The 22,758-nt window shown below is 33.1% G+C and overlaps 2 protein-coding genes across 3 annotated transcripts in view; one reads left to right on the plus strand and one right to left on the minus strand.

Moving 5' to 3' along the window:
* Positions 1,704 to 8,153, minus strand: LOC109359243. Its single transcript, XM_019603830.1, has 10 exons — positions 7,975 to 8,153; positions 7,817 to 7,879; positions 7,443 to 7,498; positions 6,398 to 6,491; positions 6,184 to 6,244; positions 5,526 to 5,607; positions 2,421 to 2,476; positions 2,187 to 2,250; positions 1,853 to 1,913; positions 1,704 to 1,802 (listed from the first exon to the last, which is right to left on the minus strand). Exons 1-10 carry the CDS (start codon positions 8,083 to 8,085, stop codon positions 1,800 to 1,802), a joined length of 651 nt encoding a protein of 216 aa, XP_019459375.1. The 5' UTR covers positions 8,086 to 8,153; the 3' UTR covers positions 1,704 to 1,799.
* The window catches only part of LOC109359290, a 32,558-nt gene continuing 23,605 nt past the window's right edge, over positions 13,806 to 22,758 (plus strand). The window contains exons 1-3 of one of the 2 annotated variants that reach the window (XR_002109060.1): positions 13,806 to 14,421; positions 15,912 to 16,236; positions 17,595 to 17,893. Coding sequence is in view for 1 of the 2 variants with exons in the window: in XM_019603904.1 (XP_019459449.1) it covers positions 13,961 to 14,421; positions 15,912 to 16,236; positions 17,595 to 17,819 (1,011 nt within the window). In the remaining variant the exon portion in view is untranslated. Of the gene's footprint in view, positions 14,422 to 15,911; positions 16,237 to 17,594; positions 18,098 to 22,758 lie in introns of those variants that run through there. The other variant, XM_019603904.1, reaches the window with a different exon arrangement.

Here is a 22,758-nt window from a genome sequence, read left to right on the forward strand (position 1 = left end):
CCTAGTTCCCCCAAATTGGGGTGTTTTGGGTGAAAAATAAGTCAAATTACCTAACCACCCTTACTAATATTATTCTATAACATATAATACATAACATATTATTGATTTTTTAAAGGAGGAATAAGGGTAAAATAGTATTTTTGTATTACATTAACCTTCCATCCCCTTCTATCTAAATTTCACACTCCCAAACAAGGGAGGGGTTTAGTTGGATTTGTCCTCCCTTCTCCTTCCTTTCCTCCCCCATCTTTACCCTCTCATCCCTCTCCTTTCCTTTCCCTTCTAACTCCCAAATAAACCCTTAAGGTATTAAAGAATAGAGATCAATTGTCTAAATCATATCCCAAATTCTACCCACAATAATAAAAATATATTATGTTAATTAAAATTTTAAATATTTATTATTTTTATATTTGCTTTCTTGTATTGATGCAGAATATAATTTGAGATAATAAATCTTTATTCCTGAACTAATAGATCACTTCTCTACAGTGGAGTTAAAAATTAAAATAATAATTATCATTAGTTATAAAAAGATAGAAATATTAATGTAAAAAAATTACATAAATTACATATTTCATAATTAATGTTGATATAATTTAACATTTTGAAATCGTTGAATGACATATTCATTGTCAATGTTATTCGCTAAATATAAGTCACTAAAAATCTTTTATTTATGCATCTCTTATTCGATTATGCAAATTATTTTTCACAATTTTCATAGTTGAAAAACTTTTTATACAATTGTAATATTAACTTCAAAAAATAAACTATTAGATAAACAGCGTGTCTTCTATTTTCAACCAACTTATTATTTAAAAATTATTGATTTCTTTCAAATAAGCATATTCAACATTATTATGCCTATCAATAATTAAGTCTCAATTTGATTATCAAATATCATCAAATCAATTGAACAAAAATTACATGGATAAAACATTGTAAATTCAATCAATTTTGACATATCAAAACTAGAGAATAGTTTGGTTAAACTCAATAAAGACAAACAAAGAAGCGACTGAACATTTATCTCGGAGAAGCTATTAAGTTGTATATCCATAATATTATAAAATAATTTAACTATTTAATAGTTTTTTATACATTTGTAGATTATACATTTGTAGACGTACAAGTAATATACATATTTTTTTATATCCATGCTGAGCATTTGCACACCGTGAAGTAAACACAGCACCGTCCTTCCTCTCTAGTAATTTAAGAGTGTGGAGTGTGGACACAGTTGTGTTTGATTTAGTGAGAGGCAGAATTCATGTTTTTCATATAATTTATTTCTTTGAAATGGATGAAATTTATGTTGTTCATTAAAAATCAAATAAGGGAAACTATGTCATTAGTAAATAATAAAAGAGAGACAACAATATTTCATGTTTATAATTGAAATAAAATAGTACTGTCATTAAATAGTATGTAATTTCCAAATGCCATTAAAGGCATGGGTAGGTGTAATGGACAATTGGACATATAATTTATGGTTGTGAAGATATGTATCACTCCACTAAAATTGAGGGGTCATCAATATAATTTACTCTAAAAATATAAGAATTATTATTGTCATTGTTTTCACACTGGTTTACTTGTTTCTTAAGTTAATGTTCTATTGGAAAACCAAAAACATTTTCTCATAATTCATTAAAAATATGGACAGTTTATGCTACCCTAAAATGCAAAAAAGGGGGTGCTACCCATGAACATGGTTGGTAAATTTAATGCTTTTTTTCCAAGTCAAATGAAGTAGAAGTAGCTACAATGCCGATATTATAGTGAAAGAACATTGATCACACTGATCCCTTGACCTCCAAATTAAATACTAATACTACTCTTCCCATCATTCAACCTTTGCTATCACTCCAACAGGAACGCTGCTTTCTACAACCGTCTCCCTTACAAATCTGCAAGATTCAATCACCATCAAAACTAACAGAGTTTAAAATCTATGCACTATAAGTGTAAAGTTTTTTACACCGTTAGCATATCATCCACCATTGATTTGTATTACTTTTGTTTGAAAGTCAATGGTGGTTAACATATGAATGGTGGATAATTTACTGATAGTGTAAAAAATACTTACATTGTCGATATAGACATATTAAATCCAAATTAATAACCGCATCATTTAATAAACAAACCAAAAATAACTTCAAACCAATAATGTATACTATTACCTTTCTAATTTCTCTTTTGATGATTGTAATATGTAGATTGAGAGGATGAAACACAATATGAGCCCTTCAAAACATACATGGATATATTTATAAGTAGCAGCAACAACATTAGAAATTCATTAATACACAAGTCATAACAAATATCAAAATAAATAGCAAGAGATCTTGTTTTTATTGAAGACTTCCATAAAATACAACTTACAAAACACAATGGCATGAAAGATGTTTATATACCTGAACCAAACAGCACATAAAAACCTGAGGTTACATCTATCTCTGAATGCTCCGCCCTGAAATAACGAGAGAAGTTGTAATACTTTTCATTTAAAGAAAACACATATTCTGGCTAAGTATAATGTGTTCATTCCTATTAAGTAATAATAACTCAACTCCATTTTTAGTTTTGTGTCATCCTTTCAATATCTCTCATGCCTAACAGTAACATTTGAGCCAATGGTTAAACAAGGACATATCAAAATACTATGGAGGTGACAGGTGACAAGTCTGAAGTAGAACATGTGTAACCTGATATGGACGAGAAGGCTCTTATATGCAGGATGTGAGCTCCCACTTGAGGAGGAAGAGGGACCATGTATGAAGGATTCACTCGAGGGCAAGGTTGCTAGGAATTCTAGTGATGAAGAATCGCCTTGGAAATGAATGTGGACAATTTGACGGCTATATGAGTGGAGAGATCTTATAGACCTAATATCTTCAGATTTTGGGAATGTGTGGTATCAATCACTTATGTACTTAATTGCCTAGACCATTGAATGCATATCTCCCTCATATAACACTCACAATCTTAAACCTCTTTATGTAATTCTTTAAATTCTTTAGGTTATCTTAATGCCAACAAGAATGATATAGGAAAAGACATTCATATACACGATAATGCTATTGCTAACCAGAAAGGATTAAGGCTTTCTTTGAGAATTATGAGGGAAAGGGAAGGAGAGGGATCAAAGGATTAGGAAGGGAATCCTCTCACTTATTTAGAAGTATAAAATTTAGATGCGGAGGGTAAACTAATAACAATGTAAGATTATTTATTATTTTTCCTTTAAAACTGTAATTAACAATGATAAATAATTACATGATATTACTAAAAATATATAGGTATTTCGACATTTGATCTCCAAAAAACTCAAGTTGGGGGAACTTTCAAAATAGACACATGGAGGGACCCTCCAAAACCTTCCTCTCTCCTTCATCCAACTCCCAAACAATGGGAAGGCTTTCCAAAACCACCCATTCCCTTCCCTTCCCCTTCCCTCCAAAACCACACTCCCAAACAAAGTCTAAGAAAATGACATTCAGATACAATATAATGTTGAACAACAATATAATGTTGAACAAGACTCTAGAGATAATGGTAGTGATGCTGATCCAGAAGAGTATGAAGGAGTATTCATTCTATACAATGAAAAGCATAGTAGTGATATTGATGAATAGGAGGATAAATAGTCTTGACTTAGTCACTTAGGCCTTGTTTGGGAGTAAGGTTTTGGAGGGGAAGGGAAGGGATGACTTTGGAAAGCCTTCCCCTTGTTTGGGAGTTGGATCAAGGAGAATAAAAGGTTTTGGAGAACCCTCTATGTGTCTATTGTTAAAGTTCCCCCAAATTGAGATTTTTTGGAGATAAAATGTCAAAATAGCAAAGTATGTTTAGTAATAATATATAATTACATATTATTGTCCATTTCGCATTGTTAATTACATTTTTAAAGGAAAATAAAAAAAATATTCTTACATTATCATTAGTTTATCATCCTTCGTCTAAATTTCATACTCCCAAACAAGGGAGATGGTTTCTTTCCTATTCCCTTCCCTTCCTCCCCCTTCCTAACCCTTTGATCACTCTCCTTCCCTTTCCCTCCTAACCACAAACAAAGTCTTAATCTTTATTTGAGAGTGTGGTTTTGGAGGAGAAGTGAAGGGAATGGAATGGATGGCATTGGAAAGTCTTCCCCTTGTTTAGGAGTTGGATGAAGGAGAGGGAAAAGTTTTGGAGGGTTTCAAACCCACCATGTGTCTATTTTAAGTCCCCCCAATTTGGGGTTTTTTGGAGATAAAATATCAAAATGCCCAAATATTTTTAGTAATATTATATAATTATACATTATTGTCTATTTCTTATTGTTAATTACATTTTTAAATGAAAATAAAATATTCTTACATTATCATTAGTTTACCCCCCTCTTCTAAATTCTATCTAAGTAGTCAATTGCAGATAGCGAAGCATAGCGGACGACCATAAAAACACTATAGCGGGATAGCCGCTACAACTAAAAAAATATATCAAAGTATTTATTTTATAGCCTATACATATAAATACACAAAAATACTAGCAACATGAAATTAAAGATATAACTTAAATAAACATTCATAACATATAACCAAAATAAGTCTAAGCCTTTAAGGCTTTAATAAAAGCATATTATAATTCAAGCTCTAACTTTAAGGCCTCAAAACAAATTTAGACTCTCTTTAATAGTCATCACTATCACCAAAAGTTTTATGTTTTAGGGAAGATGTATAAAAATAAAGTGAATTCAGAACGTAGGAGATGAAAAACTGAAAGAGTTATGTTTTAGTGAAGAAGTACAGGAATAGAATGTGTTCAATGTAGGAGAGGAAGAGATGAAACAGATTTAAGTGAGAGAAAAAATGAAGAATTGTAGTTTTAAGGGGGGGGGAGAAAAATGGAGGAAAATTAAATTAAATAAGAAGAAAGAGAAAGAAATTAAATGAGAGAGAAGTGGAAGTTTTTTTTTTAAATCAGAAAACCAAAAAACTAATAGTAAAAAAAAAGTAAGGGTAAAAAGGACTTTTTCCATTAAAAAAATTAGCGTTTCAGTACTTCACTCTTCTTCAACCTCTTGCGCCTTCTAGCCTACGAAATGGAGGTACTGCAGAACACGACGACAGCCGCAACGGTAAGCTGCACCACTATCCATTGTTTTGTCGTGGGGAGGGGCCGGTGACCTCCGCAACACCGCTATCGCGTGCGATTGATAACAAAGAATTTTATACTCCCAAACATGGGGGAGGGTTTCCTTCATTTTCCCTTCCCTTCCTCCCCCTTCCTAACTCTTAGATCTCTCTCCTTCCCTTTTCCTCATAACTCCCAAACAAAACCTTAGAGTTGAGTTTTATTTATTTATTAGTAAATTATAAACCAGTTGCTAACATTGTTATGACGTGATTCTGCTGTGTGTATGAACATTATGATTTAATACGATTTACAATTCATGATAAAAGCTAGGCCTCTTGATTCACGATTAGAATTGGGATTTAAAATAGAATAAATTTAGTAGCAAACCATATAACACCAACCATGTATATCTGACCAGTATATGCTTTGGCCAATGCTTAGTATCCCAAAATTGTTTACGAATCTCAGGATGAACTTCAACAACTGTAAATCCAAAATAAAAGTGTTAAGCACAATCAAGGCCCCCAAAAGTAAGCTGGAAAAAGATAACTTAAGCAATCATATTGCCCATAAAAGGGCAGCCCCGTGCATGAGGCTCCCACCTAGTGGATGTAAGGAGAGTAGATGTACACAACCTTACCCTTGCAAACAAAGAGACAATTTTGAGGATATTAGCATCTATCCAATGTAAGGTATCAACTCATTTTCCAATTCACTATCGAAGGCAAACTCTACAGAATACAGAGGTTCTACTAAATCAGTTTTGCAAAAAGTATTGCAAGCATATTCATACTTATCAACATTAAATATGTGCTTCTTAAAATTAATCAATACACAGTATAACCAATAACTATATTACAGAAAGATTCCTTCACATTTCCAACACATTCAGGGCAACACTTGGCAGAATGCCATATACAAAAGCTAAGAATGAAACTATCAATTTCAAAATTCTGAAAATATGATAAACTGAAGAATGTCACAACCCATAGAGCAGGATCTATGTAAAGAACTTGACGATGTGATATAAAACAGTATAATCAGAGAGGAATTACATACAATGATGAGGCATATCCACAACTTTTGCAGTGACACCATGTAAATCACTTCCTGAATATCTCTGCATCACACAAAAGTTCCAATCAATTCATTTTATAGCATACAAATTCTCTGTTTAATTTTTTTGCATCCATGAACCAATATTATCTGATACAACAATTGTTGGATAACTCAATAAGTTGATGTACATGACCTATCTTAGACATATCATTACCAAGACTACATCAATCATTGGAACCTCAGTACTTTTTCGATTTATCACCAAAAGCCATGGGATTAAAAACTTCTCCCTTCCAACTTGAAATGATCTGTAGACAAATAAGTTATAAATATATTATCTTCTGCAGTTTAAGAGGTGGGACCACATATAATCTGAAAACGACAATGTTATACCCTATATAGCATTAGCCGGTGCAATTGCAGAAAGTTCCATTCATCATGTTTAGAATATGATGCATTATTTATCTGTTTCTTTTGATGAGTAAATGTTTACAAATTTACTGTTCTTACCATTCCCCGCTAAGCATACTACCTGTTTTATGTGGCTAAAGTTCCACAGTTATGATTCAATCACATGGCTCATCTTCTCCATATTGTTACTTCATTCTACTTTCTAGCCTAATTATACTATGAACAGGGACATAAGCACAATCCATTCTACCAATAATAACAGTCAAATGTGGGTATTTGAGTGTCTTCGGAAAAAGCAACAAGTAGCTAATAAGGTAATCAGCTAGTTTAGTTGGCAAAAAATAAGCTAAATGTGGGTATTTAGTAAAGAGACTTATAAGCTGATATTTGATAAGCAATTTCAGGTATTTGATAATCCATGAGCTCATAAACTGGTATCTGATAAGCAGTTTTCGGTAGCTTATGACTTATAAGCTAGGAACTTATATAAGGTAACATCCAACAGTTAGTTTATTAGCTAATCTTACCAAACATTTCCCATTCAATCTGCTAGGTTATTAACTTTCAAATTTCAACTCCTACCTTATAAGATCTGTTAAGCAGCTTATAAGCTAATTGTGCCAAAATACTATGACCTCCTTTTAAGCTAATTTTAGCATATTTCACTAAAGCTTGCCAAATAAGGTTATGATAGATGCTAAATAAAGCTCATAGGAAAGTCATTAGCTCTATGTGATAAGCGCATAATTAAACCATTTACCCAAATATGCTCATTTATTCCTAATTTATTTCAAATAAAAAATCCCCCTGCCTAGATCATAGTTAGAAAAATAAATAAATAACCTTACAGTTTATAAGCATCAGCCCCTGTATAACCCGTGGGCATAGGTATAGGCAACAGCACCTACAAATCAAAATTCCCCAACAACAAATAAATAAAAACAATTAATCACATCACCAATAGTTATAACAAATAAAATCGGCAGAGTCATAAGGTGATCTGATGGCGAGAGCGAAGTGTTTAACGAACCGGGTACGGGATGTTGTGGGTTCGGGTCTCACTCGTAACAAATTAAAAAAAAAAAAACAATTGAGTTATAAGGAGTTTGATGGTTAGGGTGTAGGATTGGAGTGAAGGAGGTTAAGCTTTCGAGTCTCAACCATGATAAATACTAACATACTAAAATAAAACCCTAATTCAACAATTAAAGAAAATGCAAACCTCGCGATTCACTGCAAAAATGGGACAATGGCGTCCAATAAGATCGTGCCACACAGTTCTCGACTGCAAAAAAACAAGGAAGAACGAAACGACAGCGTATTAGAAGAAAACGAGATCGCAGAATAAGAAGAGTGAAAAGGGAAAAGAGAAGAACGAACAGAGTGGTATTGACCCATTCGACTCATAGGGACAATATCACCGGGTCTATAAGCGAAAGCGATTGAATGAAACGACAACAAAAACAGAAGCAGAATCGATTTCATAGCCATTGCTTCAAATCGAAAGCTTCTTTCTGGTTTCAAACTCTGACTTATTTCTTTGTTTTAGTGAAATATACTCTGTCGATCCTTGAATACTATGTCGTTTTCGTGAAATGATGAAACGGTGTGCCGTTTATGTTGATCGGGCTTCTTGTTTGGACCCTTTGGACACTCCACTACGGTCGAACTAGTTGTAATTTGGATGCGGGCCTAATTATATTTGTATTCGTCTATTCTAACTGTTGAGTCAGGTTTGGACCGATCAACTTCATGCTGGAGCTACAATCGAGCCCAGTCTAATAAAGGAGCTCTGAATTAGACTCATTTATTATGCTCATTGTGGCTCAACGCCGAACACTTGAGTTAAGAAGTTAAGAGGAGTCTAATAAAAGCTCTCCCACTTGAGTCTCAACAAGTTATTCCTACCAAGTAATTATTTATTTAGGTGCATTCTGGGATAACTTCTTAAGTGGGTGAGCTTTTTTATATTACACAAGCGGATCGATATGAAGTTTGATAGATTTCAGTCCTAAAGCCCATTTTAACCACCCAGGATCTGAATATGAGTAAAAAAAATTAATCATTTTTATAAGTATAATTTAGAAAACACATTGTGAAATGATAGTTGCAAATAAAAACGAAATGGTGTTAAATATGATGCTATTATTGAACACTTATTACACATGTAATAATATAGTAATGCTAAACACTTCATCAAATAAGAGAACAAGGATCATATGTGGCAAAAAAATATATTTCTGTGTTACAAGTTAATCACATTTCACCAAGTAATATAAAAAAAAGATTTTCGGCTTTTATAATTTTTATTTTTAATTAAGTATCATTTTTTTAATGGATTGGTATACAAATGAGACATCAAAAGTGAGACAGGTTACTCTCTTTAAGACATTTTGTGGTACTGCCCAAAATGTGTAAGCAGACTATCAAACACGCCGTTCCCAAGATAGAACAACTCAATTATCTATTTTTGAATTATTACTGCAATATAAGAACTGATCTTGAATACACCCACAATATGACTACTAATTCTCGAAATACCCACAATATAACTACTTGTGTCAATTCTATTTCTAACAATCTGACTACTAGTATCAATTCTCGAAATTCACACAATTTGGTTGTCCATGTCAATTCTTATGTCATGGAAAGAAAGATAGAGAAGTAGGTCACATATATGCCGATAGAAATTATGAGAGAGAAAGAAGAATTTGAGGTATAGAGAGTTCCACTTAGGACAAGGAATTATGTGAGGTAAACTCAGTGGGGTCTAACATCAATGAAGACTCTTTGCATAGCTTAGGAGGTCCCATGACTAGGACCAAGTCCAAGAGGCGCTTCAGAAACTCCTATATGCTATCATGGATAAAAGTCTTAATTGGACCAAGCAAGATGTCAAGGTCTTAAATTACATAGTCCAAACTAAAGAGCTTAAAGGAGGACACACTTTGGTGGAGGAGCCACCATGACAACTTGTGTCATTACACCAGGACAACTAGTATCATTACACCTAAATAAGTGGGAAGTGTCTTCACCCACATTAGTCTAGAAATTTTATTTATTATGTTTATGATCAGTTTATTTAATTTTCTTGAATTGATTTATTTAGATGCATTTAATTAATTATTGTTATTTTCATTTATTAGGAAGGCATGACTATCAGGAAATTAAAAAAGGTTAGAAAGCAAGGACATAAGGAGATAGCAAGGAGATTGTTCTGAAGATTGAAGAAGATAAGGAGATAGCATTCAGATTCAGATTCACAAGTTTGGAGCTTTCCTAGGTATTAAGAAAGCTTGTACTAAATCAATTATTTGTTTTATTTGGATTAAGTACATCAATATTTCTTATGCCGAATTATGTTAGGTTATGTTTATGTATGAAGATGCCATGATTATTCCTATTCAATTTTGCTTGAATAATTGTTCTAAGAATTATATGTATGAGATAATTGTTAAATTATAGGCTTAAAAACATGTGTTATAAATGAGAAAAAATTTCATTGAGAAAAGAAATTTAACTAAGTTTCAGGCTTTTCTCGCTTGAGCGAGAAGTGTCTAGAGAAAACGTGTTTTCTAGCTTGGGCAAGACAACTCTCACCTGAGCTGAAATATGCACAAAGAAAACTGGTTTTTTTTCTTGCTTAAGCGAGACAGCTCTCGCTTGAGCCACATATGGCTTATACAAATGGTGATTATCTCGCTTGAGCAAGACAGCTCTCGCTTGAGCGAGAGGGCTACATACAGACAAGACTTCTTAAGTCGTCTGAACGATAACTCTCACATGTGCAAGAGTCCAATGACATTTTTGCCATCAAGAATTCATTCACTTTCAATCCTATTCAATAAAACCTAAAACACCTTTAGTCGAGATAATGTTCTTTCAATAAGTAAATGTTGTAAAGATGAATAATTATATGAAATTCTTGGAAATGATACAAAGAAGAGTTGACATATCTAAAGTGATGTATGTAAAGAATTGCATGGTTAAGGACGAGGCCTGCAAGTGTTATATTATGCCCACGCAGCGAGATCGTCTCGCCGTAAGAGGCTTGACTTGAGAGTCGTCCAGGGTGATTCAGCGATGGTTCGTAGTGGTGTTGAGAAGTATTATAAGCCCATGCAGTGAGATCGTCTAACTGTAAGAGGCTTGACTTGAGAGTCGTCCAAGGTGATTCAGCGATGGTTCGTAGTGGTGCTAAGGTTTATTCTCTGTGGTTTAAAAGTTAAGATCGGGTACCACTAGAAGCATTCCCGATGGGAGATGTCTTAGGATGGGAAGATTGTTATAAAATATTTAATTTGCTAACTTCGGTTAGTATGCATATTCATTGTGAATAATGAAGTAGTGGAGATGAAATTTACGGGAGACGAACGAGCCCTGAGATGTTGAGAGGGATGGCGATGGCGGTGATTCGTCAGAAAAGTCTTGAGGGAGAGTCTAGGTGAGACGATTCCCGTGTATTCCTGGATGAGGTATTCTGTTGGATTAGACAATGGTACAACACAAACTAGACGGTCTCTAACAAACCCTCTTTGCAATCAGGATCGATGAGAGAGATGCCCAAAAAGTGTTTGATACGACACCATTCTGAAATGGACAGTTCCATTGGAACAGAACAATCATATATATATATCCTTGCGAGGAATAAGTTTTGATGCGATCAAATAGGCTTGTTGTGGGACATATACTCTCGGTTATTTCTGAATTGTTATTGGGAGGATAATGGTGTAAGGATGGTGGACATATGCATACATGGTATTTATCGATATTGATTCTAAAATCATAAGTTTTATACTTCATTCATCATTAATACATGCGTGTATGATCATATGATATATTTGTACTTGTTCTTTGTCTTGGTGTGATATTCGGCGTAATTCCACGACGTCAGCAATAAGTTTTTCATTAGATGTTTTACTCCCATTCTTTCTTTCTGGTGTACGCGTATACATTCATGTTTAGATTGACAAATCAGCAGTGATCAGGGGCTACCGCTTTACCATGTCCCATGATGGGGCATGGAGCGTTGAAGGAAACAAATACACCTACACTGGTCCCTGCGACCTGGAATTAGATCTCGTATGTGATAGCTCTGTGTTGCATCTCCTGGCACATTATACAGTTCAGGAAACATCGTTCACCCTACCCGAGTGAGGTTTCCAGTGCACCACCGGTCTAGGAGCTCCTTTCTTTCTTTTGATAGGGAACCTGTGTAGGATACTTTTGTAATGCCAACGCCTCCGACATTATTTTTATTTTTATTTGTATTTTTAGTCTTTGTTAGGGGCGAAGAATAAACTTCACCTTGTATTTTGCAAACCATGATGTACGTATTACAAATTCAAGAATTGATTAATGAGAAGTATTCAGAAAATAATTGTGTTTCGTTCAATTAAATTTTATGTATTTAAGTAATTATTTCCGCAAAAGTTTGTAAATGTGACGTCTTGAAAGAGAATAGATAAAATGGAAAAAAATTGATTTATAAGTTATATGTTACATAAAAGAAAAATAAATTTTACCCATTTTCAAAGAGATTAAATATAGTAATTATGAAATGATTTTCGGGGCGTTACACTAACAAATTTCAACACTCCAACCGAATTGACAAAGCCAAGATTAGATTATCATTGTTTAGATAGAATTATTTTATCTTTTCATCTTTTGAATGTTGGTGAATTATTCTAAGTCTTTCCACTACATGTAACCGTGCATGATTCAAAAATAAAGTTAAGTTGATTTTTATTTGGAATTGTTTCCTTGTTAGTGAGTTTTAATTCTCCTAGCTTCTTAGTTGAGCCAAGTTATTGTTCTTATCAAGAGAACTATTCTCTTGTGGCGAACCTTACGAGCTTATCAAACACCCCCTTCCATCTTCTTAATACAATCACCTTATCAACTTCACATAACCCTAAACACTAAACACCTAAATCAGAACACAATTTGTGAACATACAAAGCCCTAAAAACACCAAAATGCCTTGGATCCGAATGAAACAAAATTCTGCACTCAAAGTAAGAGACTTTCACAAGAAACGATCCTAAACTAAAGCCAACTCACCTAGAGGTTGTCACCATTAAGAAAGGATGAGGGATTTATTAATAGCCTGATGCCACCAACAACACCTTCATCTGATGGCCAAGATGGGAGATTGCGTCTAGTTCGATGATCAGGAAGGAGTCTCACCCTGATCTTCCTCCCACTGATCGAATTCTCCTCCCTTGACCAAGTTTCTCTCCCCCACTCCCACACAGCTATGCAATCCTCTAACGGCATGTTGACTCAGTCACACACAGGCTACATGTGTGTTAACTTGGTTAGCCACACATCCATAAGTAAATAAAGTAAAATAATAATAAAAATTGTTTAAGAAAAATGTTGGGCTTAAGCCCTAACTAAGTCTCTGAACGACAGTAGAGGAAGTGCATGCACATATGTGGAGGAAGAGTTTTGTTTGTGAGTTCTCACCCACTGACAAAATTCATTCTACCTCTTATGACATACCCAAAGCAATAGTTTAAGGTTTATAAAACCTTTCAAACTATTTCCTCCAACCAATTGAGATTTTAGAGTTTTCTCATTTCACATCCCAAAAGTCCTCGTTAATGGACTCGTTAATCTGAATTTAAAACATGCAACTTCCAACACCAAAACAATTTTTATAATAGTCAAATTGATTAAGTATAAAAGATACTTATAATACTATTCAATTAAATGTAAATATAGTCAAACTCTCGTCTATTTTATGTTTTCACAAAATCTGTTCTATCAGTTGTGATAAAGTGGGGCATGAACTTGCACTGAAGAATCCATTACGCAATCCAGACACTACTTACACGTGGAAGCTGATGATAAAGCGTAGACTTCCACTGTAGAGAATGATTAAACTCAAAAAAATGTGTGAGCCACGCAAACATGGCATAATATAACTCCTGCACACACCAACGAGTGGGACCCCCTCAAAAGCGTTCACTTTTTCAGCCTTCCAATTAAAAAAGAAAAAACGAATCTTCTTTCTAAAATTTATCTTCATCATTATTCTCGTTACAATTCTCATCATCATTCTTCATAACTTTTACACGTTAAACGGCGTCGTCGCCTTTGTAAACTCCTTCATCTCCATTCTTACTTATTTTCGTTGTGATTCATCAAAACTCGTCCCAACTCTTTAACACGCTAAACGACGTCGCCGCGATTGTAAAATTATCATATATAGCTGATTCATCATTTTACATGATCTATCATGCATTAAACGTCGTCGTAATCTCTTATTTTGCTGATTCTTTCGTAACAGTTTTCTTTTTAAATTTCAAATCATTGATTCATCTTGAACATAAAACATTCAAACGACTTCGTTTTCGTAATGCCGATGGTGCGTTGCAACAGCGAGATACCGATGCCACCACCGTCGCCGATCCCCACCGGGAGAGGCACCCGCTCCGCCGGCAACGACATTTTCAGCCAGTTCCTCGAGAAAACAATCCACTTACCACAACTCACGCTGCCGGAGCCACCGCATCATCACTTCCCGCCGGCACCGGTAGAGGTGGATCTCCGATCGCTTCCTCTTATAGCAACTGATTCGCTTGTCAGATCAGCGAGGGAATTCGGCGCGTTTCGGATCAGGTACCACGGGATTTCGAGGAACGAATTGAGAGGGATAGTGGATGAAGCTGAGAGCGTTTTCGAAGATTGGAAAAGATTTGTGGTTGAGCGTAATGAACGTGGCGGAGAGATTATTCCGAGTGTGAGGTCAAAGAAGGGAGCGTTGGAATTCACGGCGATTAAGATTCTCGGCAACCAATCGCAGCATCGAAACTTTTGGTATATACTATTCATGCTCCTTTTCTTTTTTATTTACTCCTTTTATCGTTGAAATTGTTATGAACTTTGATTTATTTTACTATTCTGCATTTACACACATATTATCTCACTTTTGTTTATAAATTTATATTTTTCTTGTATAGGCTTATATTTTGACTCTAATCCCAAATGTCACTCCATTAGCTTTTAAGGGTTATGTTAATCATAGTCTTTTAGAGGTTGTCTCACATTTGCACAATTTTCACATCTTACCATAGTTGATATTATGTAATCGTAGAGAACGGTTTATTTTTAGAGAAAAAATAGTATACATCAACTATATAGTTTTATATATCGTCGGTATTCAACTTTTTAAGAAAAAGTAATATAAATAAATAAAGATAATTTATATTGTGTATAAACATTACACCATTAGTTTTGCAACAAGATGTATACTTAGTTCACAACTCTGGAGAGTGGGTAAAAAATGAAGAGTTTAGAAAGAGTAGACGTGGGTGGCCGTCTTTATTTGTTTTATTGAAATGGGGAGTTTTGAAATAAGTTGTTCAAATGTTTTATATATATGTTTATATTGAGATTCCTCTTCACAAATTATTTTGCCTTACATTTGGTTTTCTACATGGTCTCGCTATTTTTGTGCATGGATATAGATAGCTTAGTAAATGTTTCATAATATTTTTGGAAGGAAGTAGTGTAATTTTTAGGGAACTCATAGATAAGATTCACGAGTTTAGGGAAGTCGTGGACCAGGAATGCCACTTCCCTGTAATCTCGTGCATCTGAGGCACAAGACTCTTACACATTCTCTCCTCCATGGAATTCGTGTTTCTCATCCACGAGTTCGACTTTTTTAGAAATCGTGTACCCTAAACACGATTTTCATTGTATATTAATAATAAAAATATAATAATAATAATGGGTGTTGAACGAGGACCATGGAACTCTAGGTTACCATGTAAACAAAAAACCACTAGGCTAAAGAGAATTTTGTTATTAATATAAAATAGAAATTGTTTTTAGGTTATATGACCATGGAACTCCTGTTTCTCCTTATCCACGAGTTTCCTAAAAACTACACTACTTCCCTAAATATTTTAAAACATATATCAAATGTGTGATAATATAGTTTGACTACACTATCACTTAAATATCCTAGTTATCCTCCCCTTTTTCCTTCCCTTTCCTCTCAAACCTAGTATACCGAATTTGCCTTATTCCATAATTTCAGATTTCAATGCAAATATACGCTTTGTGTATATAATTCTACTTGCTTCTACCAGGATAATTCTATCGTGGCTTCCATTGTTGTTCTTCACACTATCTTTTCATGCAAGCTAAGCTATTTTCATTTTTGCATTGAAAGTTTATAAACTTTTACTGTGAAGTAGTTTATGAAATTCTCGTGAAGTAATTGAGTTTGTACAATCCCTTTTTATGCACTTGTAACAATTAATTACTTATGATAAGTTTCCCCCCTTGAAATCATGCAGGGTTCATATGGGGAACGTAGCAAGTAGATTGGATAGTATAGTGGAGCAAGTGAGTCTAGTTCTACAAAGGGACACGTCTCCAGAATTCAAGAAACGGATTGATGACACAGAATCTGTGATTTGTTTATGCAGATATCCGCATAACAATGTTTCCAAGCAAGATGAAGAAGTTTCGGATGAGAAAAGGGAGACATCATGTGATCATGCTTTGCGATTCTACCTTCCTATGGAGCATTGTATATTTTACCTCCAAACTGAAAGAGGTCCCCTCTCATTTGATGCAGGTCCAGAGAATATTGTTGTCACAGTTGGCAAACAACTAGAGGTAATTTCATATTTCTTTTCATTTGCTTATGTATATGTATGGTTTCTATATTTAGATTTTAAATTTGATGAAATATTAAGGTATAAAATGTTGACTATTATACATCTAAAGTTTGTTGGTTTCAAGTTATCAAAAGTCGTTTCTGACAATCACATTCCAAAAAGTATTGTTGGTGCCAATGTCACTTTACTTTCTTAAAAGAGTAAAATTATTGACACTGCAAATTATCTTTATGCATTCTTTATTAATCAATCACAATTTTATTTTATTAATACATACTTTTCAAATTTGTGATTGGTTAGAAAATGTGATAAATATTTGTGTACCAATAGCCTCATTCCATCCATAAATTCAAAGGAAGGTACAAACGTTTTGTTCCCACCACCGTATTCCCATGAATGACCATAAGTCTATTGAAACAAATTTCCTTTAAAATTTAATTTTGATGCATAGTATTGATTGATATGATTGATTGATAATGTATAAACTTTTATTGTGATAGTAGTGTGTATTCTTATTAAATCCATACTATAATTAACACCTAAGTTCAATTTATTAAGTACTTTTGCTAGAGGATTAAAAAATCCAAGAGCACAATAAGCTTAGCCAGTAGAGGGAAGGCCCATGGTCAATTCGCCCTAACTTGGACCAACTAGCCCTATCTCTTCAGTCACTCATAGTCTCATCAGCAGGGTTTGATAGAAACCCATTTGACACAGTTGGACCAAGCCCATCTATTATTCCCCTCGTCAGTCCTATGATATGTAATCTCCGTAGTCTATTCACAATACAAGCTTATCTACCAACAAGTTGTTAGTCTAGTGATGTAAAGTCTCATTAGATCCTCAGAATAACTAAAAGATCAATTCCTAAGAGCGATAATTGTTAAGAGGGAGAATCACACACCCCAAAAGAAATTAGTTCATTAAAATATTTATGATAGTAAAAGAAAAAACACAACCTCATCCACGAAATAGAAGGACAAACAAGGCAAGTTGGCAAATTTTAACCACAATAAGTGATAATCAAAACTTTCAATGATTTAACAATATAAGATTGGGTGGTGCTTGAAAACTAAATCCTGGTGTTTATGTCAAGTGAGATTAAGATAATGATATTATCCTATAACAGTTATTTTTCAAAGAGTCGCTCAACTTAAAATGATCTAGTAACTAGTAAGAATCCACAAAAATGATTTCCTTTTTCTGTCAAGCAACATACAATAAATGGCTGCAAAAGATAGGAACTTCAAAAATCGAATTGTTTAACCAGATGGTCTTTTATTTGATCTGTAGAGAGCCCCATATAATCAAATATGACGATCAGAGACTAACCAAAATTTTACTTTATGAGTATAGGAGTGGAGCCATGGTGTATTCAAATGTGTTCCTGGGGAAATGATCTTCATGCCGAGTTTCCAAAGTAGTCAAGCCTCTTTTTCTATAGAGCTTATGTTCTCGGCTACTTCAAATCTAGTTCACAATTCAAACATTTCACACCAGATAATCTCCATAAAAGATCAAATCCTTATTGTATTTTGCTTGGCATTCTTATACAAATTCTTATACTTCATCTTTTCATGATCTGCAGAACATTGTTGCAGCATTTTCTTTATTTTTTTGGATGCTTTTTTGTGTGGGCATGATGTTAATTTCTGGTAACCAGTGACACCAATTTTTTGTTTTGCCTTTTCTTTTTTTCTAATTTATTTAGAGAAGTGATTATGATGTACAGCTTGAGTGTAAATTTGTGGGTTTTTATTAAAATACCAGTTTTGGCATATGTAAGGGACATGGTTTTGTGAGTTGAAACTTGAAAGTGTCTGCATTACTGCATACATATTTAATATTGGTAAAGCATGTGAAGCATTACTTTGCATATTTCTATCTAAAATCAGTATTACTTTATGGTTATTATTGCTTTGTCCACAAATAGAACCACCAGTGTTTGCATTCGAACCCCCATTCAGTATTATATATATATGGGACATTTAAAACTGTTCAGGTTAAAGGCAGTTTTAAATTCTACAAAGTAAATTGAGCATAAAGTTTGAAGGGACATGTTCAGGTTAAGAAAGTGCTATTAAAGAACATGACATAGTTGAACTCAAAATTATTTGCTTTGTCTTGTAAATTTATTCATATCTTGTGAACAGATGAAGATTACTTATCCCAAGTTGGTATTCTTAATTATGTGCTGTCCAATAGTATAGTATCACATATGTTATTAAAAAAATATTCATTCTTATATATCATTTTATTCCTCTTGCTGAAACAAAATAGAACATATATATGTTCTTCAACCCTTCTGAACCACGCTCTCTTGAATGATTTTCTATTAATAAATAGTTGTGAATTATTTGCAGTGTTACGAATCCATATTATTTATTTTGTTTTATTGCTGTAAAGCATAGAATTAGCATGAACATAGAGGAGGGGACCCTGAAAGTTCAAAAGCAGAAGGGAAAATTATACAGAGGAATTGACAGAAAAGTCTCTATAATTGAAACTGTATCTTTGAAGACATTTTGACATACCTAATAAACTACTCTATTGATGTAACACCCACCCCCATAAGGAAAAAAATCACTAGTCCATTGAGGTCTGGACCTAACGCCATAGCTAATTACTCTGAACGCAGTAGGCAGTGGTTCATATCAGGAGGTCACTATTCAGTATTCACTATTTTCAAATTTCAACACACTTTTTTAAATATACATGTTATATGCCTTGATTGTTTTTGAAGAATAAATTGGAATGGATCGTAATAATGGTATCTAAATGCTCTCTTTGGTTTAAGAGGAGAAAGATGAAATGGAAAGTGTCAAAAAGAAAAAGAAAAGAGTTAATTACACTAACACCATCATTCTCGTTTTTCTACACCTACACAAACCCCATAATTTTTTATACTTTTATTACATTGACCACCATTGCATGAGAAATAATATACAAATTAATGTATCTTTACTATTTTTTGTTACAAAATGCATTAACAATTCTAAAGATATATTGTTTAAATCGCTCTTATATTATATCATAACGAACCAAAAATAATAAAGATGTATCAACTCATATATTATTTGGATTTGTCTCCACAATATATAATATTTTGTTTAACTTAATTGTATTTATCACATGTTTTGTTAAAAAAATTACACTTAATTTTCATGCAAGGGTAGTCAGTGTAATGAAAATATAAAAATTAGGGGTTTGTATAGGTGTAGAAAAATGAGGGATGGTTTGTGTAATTTTACTAAAACTCAGGGGTCTCATTGTAATTTACTCAAAAATAAAAGGTGAGCAGTATAGTATATTTTTTTTATTTTTTAGTAGAAGAGAAAGAAAAAAGAACAATAAGAGAAATTTCTCTTTTCTTCTATCCCTAGTTTATTTGGTAGAGTGGAAAATGAGAAGAAAGAAATTATAACATTTGTTCAATGTCAAAACTAACCTTCAAACAAATATATGATAAAAATTTATATTTTTTTTTGTTAATAGTAAAAAATTAAGATAAAAAGATCTATATATTAATAATGTAAGAATTTTTATACTCACATTGCATCATACACCATTCATTTTTCATAATCATTAACTCTTAAATAAAAATAATATAAATAAATGATCATACATTGATTGCGTAAAAAATGCACTATCAATGTATAATATTACACTCAAAATTTAATATATTTAAATATTATGGTATATATTATTTTAATTTTTAATTACTAATCAATAATTTATAACAATCATTATTATGAATTCAATACAAAGAAAAGGTAAAATAAGGTTACCAATTTTTAGAGGATATATTACTAACATTTTATATAAAAATCGAAAAGAATTTTTATGGAACCTATACATTTTTTTACTCTCTCTTCTTTCTCTCTTCTCAATCAAAGTGAAGAAATTCTCCGCATCTCTTTAAATTCTCTCTCCCTCTTTTTTCTTTTTTCTAAATCTACCCTACCAAAAATTCACTCTACCCAATTTGGAGAAAAATATTTTGGGGGTTTGTGGGGAGTTCCATTACTAAAAGAATTCAATGAATGGGATATTTTTATATTTCTCTTCTATTTGGAGAATTTGTACTTACATGAAACATTATTTAAACTTGAAAGGTAGCTATCATAAAGGAAAACGAAACAACATAAAATAAGGTAATTTGGTTGAAATTTTAGCAATAGTGGAGACTCCAAAGCCTTCCAAATTTTGTACTCTTTTTCTCTCTTTTTCTTTTGGACATCATCAAATGGCATTTTCTCAAAAGTTATTAGTCAGGGATTAGTTATGGTTTGTCATTTCTTACTCGTGAAGAGGCAAGTTTTGATAAATTGTGCAAATAAGAAAAAGAAAATTGGGAAGACTTGTATTGCAGCCTTGTAGTTAGGATGTCATGGTTAAGAGGCCCCATGAGAATCTCACATGAAATAATTGAAATTTATTGTAGCACCTTGTATTAAGATGGAGACATAGGAAAATCACATCATAATCTTTCTATAAGATTACGGTAGGAACATCTTCATTTCCTCCCTAATCAGTAATGGCTCGTCAAATCATTACAACATGCAAGTAAAAATTTGTTAGAGGATATGTTCAAGGCTCAACAAGCACATAGTGATATTTTTGGTATTACTAAATGTATTACATCACATTTTGAGTAAGAAACTATTCTATTTTGGAATTTGTGATTGTCCATTCCAAAAATCGAACCATTAATATTTTAGTCATTTTAGGAATTTAGAGTAACCTTATACCACTAGACCAATGTGTAGTGGGTAATTGCATAGTGATATGCTTACAAAAAAAATAGCATCAATAATACATTTAGTAGAATAGTAGTAGAGTGTGAAATCAATTATTGATCGACCAATCTTTTTTTAAGGTATGGTCGGATTTGGGTTAATATGACGTGGGGTCTATTCCAATTTATATTTTGCTACCCAAGCTATATTTATTTTTTTTATTGTAATATCTACGTTATATCAGTATAAATATTCATATACAATTATTATATCATCCATTGTTTATTTGAATTATTCTTTTAAAGAATGATTGATGATTAGATATGAACCGTGAAGATTATTATGTATTGACCGTATATCAAACTCATATATTATCGGTGTATATATCTTTTTATTTTTATTTTTTTAGTTTATTTGGTTGGAGTACTTTGCCAACACTATCTATTAGGATTCAAACTTCGAGCATTTTTATTACCTTTTATCATGGCTTCTGCAATTTGCATGCCTTGATATGCTACTATTTGAATAAAATTTGCTGATATGATTTGTGGGACAATTGGGGTGATCCTTCGTGTATCATTTAATCCGCAAGATCTACGGAGGACCAGAAAATCGGAAATTTATAATATAATAAAAAGAACATACATAATACAAAAATAAAAATAAACTAAGTAGGAAATTTCACTTCACCGGTGGTTGGGAATGACCAATTTTTCTTAATAATACCTTAAGACATAGTCCAGGTACAAAAGATGAGAAATAAAACCTTCCATTTTGATTCGTTCTCACTTGTCATATAATGGTCATTATAGAGTAATTCTTTTATCAATGAATACTAGCTCTTATTATATTTGTAGTCTATGAAGAATAAGAACTCACTCTAATGTTAACAAATTATTTAAGACTGAATGGTGTTAATTTTACTAAAACTCTATTAACAATTTCACTATTGGTTGAGGTCCTTTATTATATTCATTATGTGATATTCTTAGGCTGTTTGTAACAATTAAGACTTTAACTACTACACTTGGACTAAGATATAAGTATTACATCATTAAGACTCAATTTCATACTCTTTATATATTCTACCATATGAGAAGACTTACTGAATTTAAAAAACTATGATACATCAACATTACATTATTATTATCCTATTAAGATTCAGTTTCACTATATAATTTTAATTCCTTACTATTTTTTTGGTGTTCAAAGGGGATGATCGGTATCAGATATCCGGTAGAATAGAGGAGACCAGAAGTCTTGGTCGGAATATCATCTGGACCCATCAGGGGAGGTATCTGAAAATGTTCTCCGATGATCAAGTCACTAAAAAGTTTTAGAGAGAGAATGAGAGTAAATAAGACAGAAGTTAGAGCAAATGCCAATAAGTGTAGCAATAAATGAGGAAATGAGAATTAATTATAATTCTTGGGTGGGGCTCCTTATTTATAGAGTATGGAGGTCGTTGACATGACACCTAACTATTGGTCAGAACCTAGCAGGTACAATGAGATATGCTAGGTTGTCCTTACTCCATTTGCAGGTCTACGTCTGTCGAATTGTCGAGGGACAGGTGGAATGTGCATGCAACATGGTAGGTGGAATGTCAATCAATATTTAAGGTGTTTGTGGTGCATTAATGGCGGAGTTAGAGGCATCAAAGTGATGTCAGAGGCATTAATCTGGTGCTAGAGACATTAAAGATGTGTCAGGAGCATTTTTGGCACTTCCGGCAGGCCCGACCTGCCATGGGCGATCAATGATGGTAGGTCTAGACATAT

Source organism: Lupinus angustifolius, chromosome LG11 (genome assembly GCF_001865875.1).
Source record: "Lupinus angustifolius cultivar Tanjil chromosome LG11, LupAngTanjil_v1.0, whole genome shotgun sequence".
NCBI classification, from domain to species: Eukaryota; Viridiplantae; Streptophyta; class Magnoliopsida; order Fabales; family Fabaceae; genus Lupinus; species Lupinus angustifolius.

Bases quoted from the DNA above. Each gene is read 5' to 3' on its own strand.
- LOC109359243 (XM_019603830.1), bottom strand. From the start codon at position 8,085: ATGGCTATGAAATCGATTCTGCTTCTGTTTTTGTTGTCGTTTCATTCA. The intron at 7,880-7,974 runs GTTCGTTCTTCT...GTTTTTTTGCAG, and splicing joins GAATGGGTCAATACCACTCT to TCGAGAACTGTGTGGCACGA. The intron at 5,608-6,183 runs GTATGTAATTCC...TTGGATTTACAG, and splicing joins TGTGGATATGCCTCATCATT to TTGTTGAAGTTCATCCTGAG.